Source organism: Neopsephotus bourkii, unplaced genomic scaffold (genome assembly GCF_033783945.1).
Source record: "Neopsephotus bourkii isolate Nb327-2 ecotype Australia unplaced genomic scaffold, CSIRO-AGI_Nbou_v1 NB_1589, whole genome shotgun sequence".
Taxonomy (NCBI): Eukaryota; Metazoa; Chordata; class Aves; order Psittaciformes; family Psittacidae; genus Neopsephotus; species Neopsephotus bourkii.
The window spans coordinates 7,051,447-7,064,342 of record NW_026902065.1 but is presented as its reverse complement, the minus strand read 5'-3'; the positions used below and the strand labels follow the sequence as shown (position 1 = coordinate 7,064,342).

The following is a 12,896-nucleotide window of genomic DNA, read 5'->3' as shown; positions in this document are numbered from 1 at the left end:
AAGAAATTCTGTAGATTATGTTAAAAAAGAAAAATCAAGTTAACAGATGTTGAGAAGGGAACTTCTTGAATACAGAAAGTTACATTCCCACTAAAAAAAACTCACACTATCACTTGGTTTACACAAGTTAAGGGGATTAGTTAGGAACCTGATGTTGGATTTTGCCTGTCTTGAGATGGCACTTGAAGTATGCTGAAAAGCTTTTATAAGCACTCCTACACTTACTTTGGCTTAAGCCAACAAAAAAGTACTTAACAACCATACTTCTCATATTTTATTTGTTAGCAGTAAAATAGTATCCATCTTATCCACCGTCATCAACTGTAATCTGAAGTCCTTTGTCAAAAGAATACAATTTCAGAAACAGCTGTTAAATAAAATGAACTACTGAGCCATCTGTGCTTCAGTTGCTGTATCGGCATTTTTAGAGACAAACCTGACACATGAGTTGCTCTGTAGAACAGTAATGAACACACCATTTCCTACCTACAGCTTCTGGAAACACGTGCTATGATCCCAGCTTCAGAGATGTGTCAAATATGTGCATTATTGGAAACAGTTGCTCCCCTCCCTAAATCCTTAACACCACCAGGGATGGAGCATTCACAACTTCCTTGGGTAACCCATTCCAACACCTCACCACTCTTACAGTAAAGAACTTCTTCCTCATATCCAATCTAAACTTCCCCTGTTTAAGTCTGAACCCATTACCCCTTGTCCTATCACTACAGTCCCTAATGAAGAGTCCCTCCTTGTATTAGGAAGTGATGAAACAGGAGTTAAGAGACCAGTTTTGTACGTTCTCTTACCTTTTAAACCTATTTAAAAGTTTTGACCAAAAGCACTGTCTCTTAGTTAGGTAACAGCTCAGATTAATAGCAGTAACTAGTTCTGACAGAATAAGCTGTTGCAGACATAGGTATTATTACTTCTACCAAGAGACTCTCTGTCCAGAGTACTGCTTTAACTGATTATGTTGGTGCATTAAATATTCCAGATCATGAACTGAAACAGCCAATGATCAGACACACTTTCTAAGCTACCTTTGCTTAGAAGAATTGTTAGGATTTGTAATTGAAGGAAAAAATGTTTTTACAGAACCAGGGTTTGCCTATCAGACATGATACAGGGGACACTACCAGAAGTAAAACCAGTTAACCACTAATTCTTAAGGAATCACAGCCAGATCTAATGCCTTTATACCTTAATTTGACATGAACCTAGTATTCACTCCAGACAGCTACGCTGAATACTGTATCCACTAAACACAGAGCAGTGTCCATTTTCACAAGCAACACTGAGCTAGCCTAAAAGGTTTTCTCCTCCAGAAGTGACGGGCCAGACTCCATGTTTTAATACTGCTGCATTTTGATCCAATTTGGATTATACATTCTAAGAGCATACTAAGCAGAAAATATTCCAGCCTACATAGGTGCTAAATGATTGCTGAACTGTTATCAACCATATTTAAATCAGAAATCAGGCAACATCAAGTTTGGACAGATAAAAATGCCCTGTATCATGCTTCACTTCGTTGGTGCCACTAAGTTTGTGTTAGAGTAAAATATTAAGTCCAAGGATAAAGCAATCCAAAGGTTTAATAATAGGATTCAGGCTATTTCCATCATTAGATCATTGCTCCAGAAGATAACCAGCTGAGCAAGGAATAAAAACCATTACCATCCAATCTGCACTTAGTTACCATCTCTGAATTAAAGCATTTTCAATTACTGCAAGAGATCCAACACCAACATTTGTATTAAAATCCTCAGGACACATTGTCCAAAGAATGCGCAGGAAGCAACTGTTTTCCTTCTGGAGCAGTAAGCACCAGCTATTGCATTTCAGTCCAACAGATGCCAGCTTGATAGTTTTACTTCTACACAGGATCTAAAGACCTGTGATAACAGAAAACACCCCTCATAATAATAAATACTTATTCTCAAAGTTAAGGTTGTACTCTGTCATGAAGATAGGAGAGGATAAACAGGAAGATGAGTATATCTTCCAAAAAAAAATACTGCTATAGTTAAAAAAAAAACCAAAAACCAACCAACCAACAAAAAAAAAAAAAAAAAAACAAAACCTAAACAAAAAAACCACTGAAATTTAAGTGAGGCTCAACATCATAAGCATGACTGACTTCTCTAGAATCTGAACACAGGATATTGTCCTAGGAAAGATAAAGTAAGTGTTCTGTCAAACTCAAAGCAGTGAAGCTTAACTTCTAAATAAGTTTTCATATAAGATTAACAGGCATTATTTTCCAGTGCACATTGAGTTTACATCACCTTCATATAGCAATGCATAAAAAGAAGTATCAAAATCAGTATTAATGAGTTCCAGAAGTTTTGTGCCTTAACACAGATTTTTGATAACATGCTGAAGCAGTTCATGATTAGAATCATGCAAAAACAAACAACTTGATCAGAAGAGCTATTTTTAAGTTAATCAAATAAATGCTGCTTTCTAATTACTTAAGACACTTGCAGTATTCAGCTTCACTGTATTACGTCCAATAAAACTTGCCAATATTGATATTACACTTTTATTACTTAAATAATCTACAAAAGTTATGTTATTTTCTCCAGAGTTTACTAGGAAGTACTTTTGAAAATGCTTTATTTAATACATTTAATGTATTAAAATGTATTTATAATATAACTTAATAATGTAAATACATATAATGTAAAATTTATACTATAAACTTATAATGTAAATTTAATACAAGAAGATAACTAAAGACTATTACTATCTCCAAGATAAGTTTAAGCAATGGATAATAAATGCTTCAAGAAAAGCCAAATTCAAGTTTTTTTAAACCATTCTAAGTAGCTCTTCTTTGGCTAAATAGATAGATAATACTGTTATTGGAGTTACTGAGTCAGCAATCCAAGAAATACAGATTATCCCAAATGTTTCACGTGAATACAAAGGTTCCTTTGAAATTTTATACAGGGACATACACAAAAGTGCAGATCTCACTGCACAGGAACTCTCCTGATCATTCTTTTTATGTAAGGACTTGAAACCACCTCCTCCCAATTGCACTACCTGAATCAAGTATTGGAAGTGTTTTGAACAAAAAAAATAAATATCTTTTTTAAACATTTATTGCCTGTGGTATTTGCATTTGTAGCATCATTAACACATCAGTTTAGAAGAGGTATGGCTGATGGTAACTGTTCCATGGACAGCCCTGTATCTTTTGTCTCAAATGGCTTTCCAACTCATCTTTCCTCCTTGAAGCTAGTCTCTAATTTATACACAAGTCTGTGGTGTATAGCAAGTACATGAATTATTGAAATTTGGGGAAAGAAAGCATCAGTCATTCAGCAATAATTATCAAGATCTGACCTTAGCTCATAAGAAACTTTGAGCATATTGACTCCATAATTAGATACACCTTAGAATATTCTTTGAACTTTTGCTGGAAGCATGACAGACAAATCTCCAGAATATACCTTTCAAGTGGTGTTTTGGTCTGCTCAGCTTATTAGCCACTTCATGCAATTACTCTGTTTAGCTGAAGGCTAAGTAAAAAGATTTCACTGTTTCCCTTTTGGCCTGTAACCAGTGGGGAAGACCACAATATATAAGCAAGGACAAAAATCTACACCATACTCTAATTCTTTTTGCAACAAGGAAGTTATATAAATTCTTTTTTTCTTATTTTTTGAGAAATGCAATAACCCCAGGCTTATTATATATCTGTACTGAACTATATAATTACACTGCATACAAGAGACTAAAACAGACCATAAAAACAGGCGAAGTGCTGAAAAGCACCAAAACCCAAGCCCTTCAAGCTACTCCAAAGCCATATGCATAATGAGTATACAAGACCCTATTTCTGAGAATTAAGACAAGAATTTTAACTTATTCAATAGCACTTATTAATACTGACTGCTTTCCAAGCACAGATACTAGTCCTTTAAGCTTTTAATGAAACTATTGTTTCTCTCTCCAACTATGGCATGTGATTGCAGAATTTGCCATCGGTGTTCTCAATCAACATAGGCTTCAGCATCAATTTTCAGTAAAAAAAAGCCAGTAGAATATCCAGCATCTAATAAGTATTTCAAAGTCTTTTTAATGAGTTGTGCAGATTTCTACCTACCCCTCCTCATAACAAGCTAAAGCAGAAAAATATCTAATTGTTCAAAACTGCTGAAACTGCAACTTGGAAGAAAAACAACTGTTGTATAACTGACTGGTCAGTTATTGGCACTTACTAATCCCAGCTAATGCTTTTGTCCTAGTAATAGAAGATCTGTCTACACAAATGACAACTGCCTCTTTCCACAGAACTGTATTGCCTCATAAATGCCACATTCAATGTGGACCTTTGACAAGGGGTGAAATTAAGAATAACTTAATGCAAACCTTCAACCTCAGAAGCGCGCAAATTACACAGAAAGAAGTAACTTCATTCACACTTTTCTCTAGACACATATTCAGAAGTCCAAACAAACACGAACAAAGCCATTAAAAATAAATAAATAAAAAGTATTAAGAACACTTGGCCAGGGATGCCTATAAAAAAAAAAAAGAACGTGACTTAAGCAATACAATTTTATACACCCCCTCTCTTTTTGTATCTTTCCTAAATTTTCTCTTCTGACCTTTCATTTGAACTTTTAAAATGCCTTTCAACCTCATAAAAATATTTGGACTTGAGAACCCTGTATTTGAGTCCACTATGTTTTCCTTAAACTTGAACACAGTATTTGACCTGCAAGTCCTGGTATTTTAACAGCTAAGAACATGCTCTGTCAGAACAAGCATACAGGCATTGTTTGTTCTATTGTGAACTGCTCAGGGAATTTCTTGTTTATGAATTTTGACACTGCTGCAAGAGCCATTCATTAAGCATTTTTACTTATGTGGCCTGCATGACTCACCAATTTACCCACCAATATTCAATGCATAACCTTCACAAATAACAGTACTTTCCATATATTATTCCAAATGGAGGCACAGTACCACAATACAGACCACTGCCAAACTTTCTCTTAGATATTTAGAAAGCATAGCTCATCTTCTGTATGCCCGCTTATTGAAATAAAAATCAACTAACTGAATTGGAAGACAAGAGCTAGTGAAAAACATGGATTTAGTACAGATAAAACTTACACAAGAGGGAAAACTGAGGTTAGAATAAGGGAAGGTGAGAAGAAAAGGAGCAGTGCTAGAAGTAAGTTTTTTCCTCACACCATTGAATTATCTGCTTGTTATTCATAATCTGTTCCTAACTTTGTCCTTGTCATACTTGGTAATGCACCCGCTAAAGACTACAAACTCAGACAAAACTGGATATAGTCACAGAAGAGATAAAATTTACTTTCAATTTAGGGAATGGAATATGCTAGTAAGACTGTCTGCAACAACAAAAAAATAAATTCAATGTTTTATTCTGATTATTCTTTACTTTTTGCAGCAAACACCAATTGGACACAGCACAAGTCAGCATAATAACAGCCCAAAGAGAAACAAATAAGGAAGTACTTTTTTATAAGCATAAAAAGTCAAACATGAGTCACATACTTAGGCAATCTCTTAAAGACACAAGTTTCAGAGCACAAAAGCCAACTAAATGAAAAAAAAACACCAAACCAAACCAAAACCCACACAAAAAAAAACCCAACACAAACAAACAAACAAAAACCACAACACCCCAGTAGTAAGCCTGACATCAACATCTCAAAGATACTACTACATTTAGCAGTTCCAGATTTGTGATCAGTCTTATCCTGAAGGCTATTTACATATCAGATGAAAATGGCTTCAGGAGTTGTATCTCTACCTTCATAGAAAGGTCAGATTTGAGGATTCTGGGTTGGTCATTCAGTCAGCCAGACATTCATTACGCCACAATGCCACCACAAAGGATTAGAGGCAAGTTTGTTACTCCACACTGTTGCTATAAACTAATTTAAAAAAAGATGTACAAACTATTAATATTTTGAACAATTATTTGCTACATATCCTCGGACTCTTCCAGATCAGACTGGTGGAATTAATTTGCCATCTTGAAATGCTGTTTTTCCATTAGCCTAATATTTCTTTTTGTACCCACTACTAAAAAGTAGCTGCTGTGTTCTTCTGAAAGTTACTGTAGCACATTCATAGCCTTTTAGTTAAGAGTAACATGAATGTGGAATGTGCTAACAGCAGGTTACAGTAGCAAGCAACTGTTTTATTTCACAAAAGAAATGCTTAGGTCATCATGTCGAAATATGCAAAATGTATACATATAAAATCAAACACCAAGTTTAAGTAGAACTAAGCAGTAAAACAAAACTGTCCTTAGCAGTCACACTCCAGCACACTCAACAGTAACGAAGAGGAAAATAACAGAAAGCCTAGAATACTCCAGATAAGGAAAAAAATACATGCTACAAGTACGGGTATAACACTGAAATATGCAAGGGGCTTCACAGGGGATAAAACTCAGTCCAGAATCTCCAAGGTCACTGCTAACCCTGATACTCCCCTTGACAAACTACTGAGGCATGCTTACGCTGGACTGTAATCGCAGGCTTTCAGGTTTCCTTTCACTTAAAAGCAAGAAAACTGTTTCCTAACCAGAGGCAATTCAGATATCAATGTAGTCAAAATAATGACATGCACTTCAGCATTCAATCTAATGAGACATGGTGAATTTCAATGTATCCAAGGTATGGTTAATCTATAACTCAAGTAATCTACCCATACACAATGACCATTTCAGTGTTTTTTTCATTTAGTTTGTTCCTAAAGAAGTCATTCCACTCAAAAGAACTGAGGTTACCCCTCAAAAGTTAAAAGCTATTTGTTTCTATATTCTAACAATTCTTCCTGCAGACAGAGTTAAGATTCTTCTCTTTTTCACACTATACCCCTGACTGCTAACTCTGTTTCAAAAAGGTATTCCTAAACAATGTTCTTGTGTTAGCCTCTCCAATTAGTTTTGCAGTAGTCATGTTTTATGTATTTCTCAAGATATGCATTCAAGCAGCATTATATCCCAAAGAACTGCAAGACTGTAGTATTACAATTGAGTGAAGGATGTACAGATGCTGTTTTGTAGCTAAGTTATTGAAGGTCCTCTAGGGATTTGGCTTTGTTTCAGCTGTTTGTTTTATTATGTAAAAACCAAGGCTTCACAGCATAAATGCTTACTATGCAAGCACAGCATATATATAATAAAAAACACATATGTCTTACAATCTACCATAACTCCAACCCCCCAGTCCTCTCAGCAAGAAAAACCCGGTGCTTCCAGTTTGGTTGACTGCCCTATCTTCTCAAAGTATTAGGCTAGCTGATTTACCAAACATCACTGTAAGCAGCAGTATGTTTAGGAGGCAATGGTGTAGGAGAATACAGCAGCTTGTTAAGTGAGGAATTTCCAGTTAAGCTATGGGAGATGAAGTTACTTTAGAACAAACATTTACTGTAACCTTTTCCTTACAAATCCACATTTATCTTCCTCAAAACTTTGTACCCAGTGACTGAATGTGAATTATACTTGGCCTGAGAAATCTACTGCTGACTGGAAACATTACATGTACATGTTGATAGAAAAGTCTTTTAAGGCAACTGTACAGCTTATCTTGTTCCACTGAGGGAGGAGGATAAAGGAAAAAGAGCAAACACCATTTGCATTAAGAAGTTCTAGGCTTAATATACCCTGATCTTCTTCCGACTAGTACATTTCAACCCCTATCCCCTCCCTTGAGTACAGGAAATTTCTCTAACCCACATGGATCCTCCTCACCCATTTAACTGCACATTTGATTCATCTGTTCCCTTGAAAGCTTCTCCTTTCTTTGGGAATTTTAAAAATCTGAGTGGATGTATGTGGGAAGAGAGCAGAATTCCTTCAATTCCTGCAAAGGTACCTTTGAATCAACATATGCTGGATGTGTTCAAAAGGAAGACATCAAAGGCAAACAGTAAAAGCTATTTTTTTAATCTAGTCTTCATAAAAATAGATGACACCATACATAACTGGTAGCATAACACACTAACTACAGTACTTCTGTAGAAATTAATATTTACCACACAGAAAAAAAGTGGTCTTTACATTTCTCTACTTAAAATCATGTCTAGCAAGATGCTTCTTACAAAAACCTAAGAAGTTTTACAGGACTATTCAAAGTATACGATAATCTTTCACACTTTTATCAAGTAGAAACCAACAATATCTTCCAAATGCACACAGTCTGGCAGGACTAAAATTTGCTGAAGAAGAAAGCAGTATCATTTGTCATTTATCTGTTTCATTGCTACCCCTCAGAAATATGTTTCTGTGAAAGATTCTTTCTGAAGAAAGCATCTTAAGAGAATGCAGGATCTCTTTACATAGAAATGTATGAAATGCAAATAGAGACAATTCCTTCTACCTCTGTATTCCTTCTTTGTCCAAGAACTGTTGAAGTGGCAGAAATTTTCCCTATTTAAGGACAATAATCCCCTCTTTTCAATGACATGGTTTTCACATTATAGGTTAAGTTTCACCTGTTGTTTGAATCAAAGTCTGACAGATACCTTCCTCTTGGTACCTGCTAACTAAATCAAAGATTAAAAAAGGAAATAATAATGACTCCAAGAGAGAACCTTCCTCTTAGTACCTGCTAACTAAATCCAAGATAAAAAAAAGAAATAATAATGACTCCAAGAGAGAACCTCCACAGCTTATTACACACCAGTGAAGAAAAGCAAAGACTGATTTATAGCCTCACTGATGACATCCATTTAAACTATTATTTTTAAAGTGCCTCAGGTCATCTAGTTAGCATTTCAAGCCCTGCCATTCAGATACAAAACAAAAATCAGAGCTCAAACCCTTTATCTAGTAATTGGCAGCAAAATTGCAAGATTATAGTTAAAAGCTGTATTGTGTCCTATCAACTAATAAGGAAACAAGACACAAAACCAGTAAGAAGCTGGAAACCAAAAGTTTCAGGAAGACAGACAAGAAAGAATTTTATGAAGATGAAGACTCCCACATCACAGGGAGAGGAAATTTCTACTACTGCAAAGTTTATATAAGTAAAATTCCTGAACATTAAATCATACTTAGAACAGGAAAGCAGCAGGGAGCAGAAGCCATATAACTGATAAGGAAGACCGTCAAAAAAGAACATGCAGCATGGAACAGATACTTTTCTGAGACCTGTAACTATCAAAACATGATTTGCCTTCACATACTTTATTACTTTAGGAACCAGGAATGCAAGTTCTGAGATTTCTCCTACAGTTAGGATTTATAAAGTTCTCTTGCCCCTTCTCAATGCATATTTCCTGTTGTGCAGCAAAACATGAGTTCACTTTTGTACTCTTTTCTTTGCTTAAGGTACTTCCCTCTACTTCAGTACTTTCGCAAAACACACCAGAATCTACCCACACCCCCATAAAGTCTAACAAAAATTAGCCAAAAAAAATTTAACAAACTATTAGGAAGGAAGAGGGTCAGTCAAAACTTGCCCATATAAGCTTTGTTTCCACAGGAAACCAGGCTAAGTGTCTACTAGCCCACAATCTGCCAAGAAAACATACTGGTCTGAGAAGAAAATATTAGAGTTCTTGCACTACTGGCAAGTAGGATGATAGAAAGCGTATTTGCAAGTGGGAGAGGGAAGAATGAACAAGACTAGGTCACAGATGAGGAGAAAGTTCCTATAGTTTACTCACTTTCTACATCAGAAGCAGCTCTCAAATGTGTATGTTGTTCAAGGATTCTAATGTTTGATTTACTGCAATTATCTAACCACAGTGTCTCTCTTTTAAGGATTTCTACCTCATTAGTGAAGTTAGATGATGACCTTCAGCCTCTTTACTATAGCATCATCCAGGCTGGCTCAAGCTTCTTTCAGCAGCAGATGGAACTAAGTATTTGACTTTGCACTGAAGTAGATGAAGAGTGATCAAATCCATTTGCTACGAGTTGCAGTACCACTCAGAAAGAGTGGGAAATTGGAAATTAAAAAAAAAAACAAAACAAAACAAAAAACACTTTGTGATTAGCATTGCAGTTTATATCTTGCAGATATAAATTGACTCAAGATGGTTACTGCCAAAGTTTTTGCCTCAGCAACAGATACACAAGGCTCCATTAATCAGTAGTGTGCAGCGAGTTCTCTAGATATATATGGAATTCATGTAAAAGCTGTAATAAGAATCCAAATCTGCTGTTGAAACACTCTGGAGGCCCCCAAAGCTGAGAAGAAGTAAGACACATCAATGCAGCACTCAACTTTATTAGACAGAGGTACAAAATCCTTAAACTGCTGAATTATAGTATTCCCAGTTGTTACTTCTAGCACTTTAGAGACAGAGCAGAACATGTGAGTGCGCAGCCACTGTGATGCAAAGTCCAGTAGTTCAGCTGAAATTGTCAGAGAAGAATAATCGAGCCAAGCTGTTGGACTTTGTACTAAAGCAGTGGAAGTACTTGCACATATTTCTTTTTACCAAGATTGCTACAAGCTTGGGTAACTTTCAAAGTTGACAAGTGGAGTAGGAAGAACTTAAGTCACCACAGCAAGATGTCAGCACATGTCAAGCTCCCAAATACAATAATTCGCTTTTTCAGAGATCCAAGTAATTATAGCTAAATTACATGTAAATCTCTGCTCTGATGTAACAGATTCCAGGTAATATTCCTGAACACTAAGAGTTCACTGAAGCAGAACCTTGGCCTTACGTACATGCACATTCCCCAGAAATCTCATTAACAACTGAAGGCAAATGAGGACAGAATCCAGCCTCCACATACAATGTACCTCAAGACTTTTTAGCCATTACACATGTGTCTACTGTTCCTGTAGCACTCGACCTAACTAGATATCAAAATACTTCACAGAAGGTTAATGAATTAAGCCTCAACGCACCCAGTGGCTTAGCATCACCCTATTAAGGATGAGCCCTGAGGCACAGAGAGGAAGGATAACCAAACCGAGGCCACACATATGCATATACACATAAGATCAACGAGGCAGACTAGGATAAGGGCTGTCAACCCAGAAAATTTCGCATACTGACATACAGCAACTTCTCCTGCATGAACAAGGGTCGACGGGGGGGCAGGAGGAGGGCAGGGCAATGAGTGAGAAAAGGAGTCACAGAATATCAGGTTGGAAAGGACCTCAAGGATCACCGGGTCCAACCCTTCTAAGCAAAGCATGACGTAGAGTAGGCATCCCAGCACCCTGTCCAGGCCAACCTTAGAAATGTCCAAAAGGAAGAAGCCCAGAAACTGAGAGGGCCGCAAAGAGGGGGAGAGGAAGCACACCCAACCGCCTGGACCCTCACCACAGTGCAAAGCTCACAGATTGCTTACCCGCAATCAGGCTGGATGGGGCTACCACTCTCCAGCCCCATCCAGTCAGGACCCGGACGGAGAGCCCTGAGAACTCCCACCTACACATTCCTCCCTCCTCAGCCCACAGCGCCGTTCCTCAGCCCTTCAGCCGCCTGTTCCTACCTTGGCCACATAGTCCTTCACCTCATCCAAGTCTCCGTTTTTGAGGGCCCACATGAACTCCTTGTCAGACATCGCGGTCGCCAGGTAGAGACGAGGGCGGGGGGGGGACGGACGAGGCGGCTAGGGTCCGGCGGCACCTCCAGGGAGCGAGGGCGGCGGCCGCTTACTCGCTGCCTGCCAGCTCTTGGACGTCACTGAGCACGGCGGGAAGCACGGGAACGGTCCGACTGCCTCAAGACGGGAAAAGCGGTTTACTTGAGCGCAACACTTCCGCTTCCGGTTCCCATACCGATCCGCTGCCCACTCCACCAAAGCACCCGCGCACGAGAGAAAGGGACGTGAAGCGCATGCGCGACTCGCAGGCTGCCGTCGAGTCCGCTTTACGCATGAGCCGGCTCCAAGCGTCCGTGTGTTCCCGGGGATACCGCGGGGTTAGAGGGGCTATAGCGCATGCACTCTGCACTCCGGCGACCTCGCCTTGCAGGCGGCCCCGCCCCCTGCCGCGGGGATTGCCATGGTGACGCGGCCTACGCTGGGCGCGGAGGCGCCGCTAAGCTTGCCGCTGGCTGTGCGGAGATCCCGGCCCTGCACTCACTTCACCCGGTGCCCAGCACCCTGCGCCAGACGTTGCGTCTCTGCCCAGGGCGCTGGGGCATGCCGGGGGAGCAGCGGGCCGTGCTCGGCTTCGGGGGGGGGGGGGGGTGCGGCAGAGCAGCTGGCTCCTGTCTCCAAACCGGTTGAGGAAGTGTTTTAAGTATCTGTGCCCACTGAGGGAACCGAGCGTCTAAATAGCTGTTCTGCAAACCCCAAGGCACTGAACATGCTGTAAATAATTATCATAATGCTTCCAAAACATGAGCGGGGAGATATAAAAGGAAGTATATGATAATTAATTGGTATGTTGGAACTTGGTGGTTGCATATGTCTTTTGAAACCACGTGTTTAGCATACGGAACATGCAGCCTGTTGTGTGAGTCATGCTTGACTGCTAGCAGGCAGCCGCTCTTCCTAACCCTGTCTGGCAAGCAGCACCCCAAACATCCTTGGAGAGAAAGCGGCTCTGCTATGGCTGTACGCAGTCTGGGAACAGCATGAAAATGTATGGAAATTGTTTAAGGGCTTTTACTTGCAAGAAGGAGGGGGCAGCCCATCACACAGGACAAGAAAAATTTTAAGTGGGAGGGTGCTGTACAACTCGTGATTTTCCAGTGTTTTCTTTATAGTTCTGAACCACAGAAATGTTAAATATGTAGGGCTTTGCAGATTTTTGTCAGGGATTAAATGGTATTTAACTGAAATAGCTACATTGTTCCTTGGAAGGAAATAAAAATCTATAACCTTTCAAGCTGGATTAGTTACTGATTTCACTTGTAAACATAGAAGTTCTGGAACGTGCGATACTGTCCTTGTTCCTTTTCCTAAT

The 12,896-nt window shown here is 38.9% G+C and overlaps 1 protein-coding gene across 1 annotated transcript in view; it reads right to left on the bottom strand.

Annotated features, from left to right (window-relative positions):
* Window positions 1–11,676, bottom strand: part of MTPN (myotrophin) — a 34,696-nt gene extending 23,020 nt beyond the window's left edge. The window contains exon 1 of the mRNA XM_061372025.1: window positions 11,474–11,676. Coding sequence (XP_061228009.1) covers window positions 11,474–11,545 — 72 coding nt within the window. The 5' untranslated portion in view covers window positions 11,546–11,676. The remainder of the gene's footprint in view (window positions 1–11,473) is intronic.
* Between the last annotated feature and the right edge of the window lie 1,220 nt (window positions 11,677–12,896).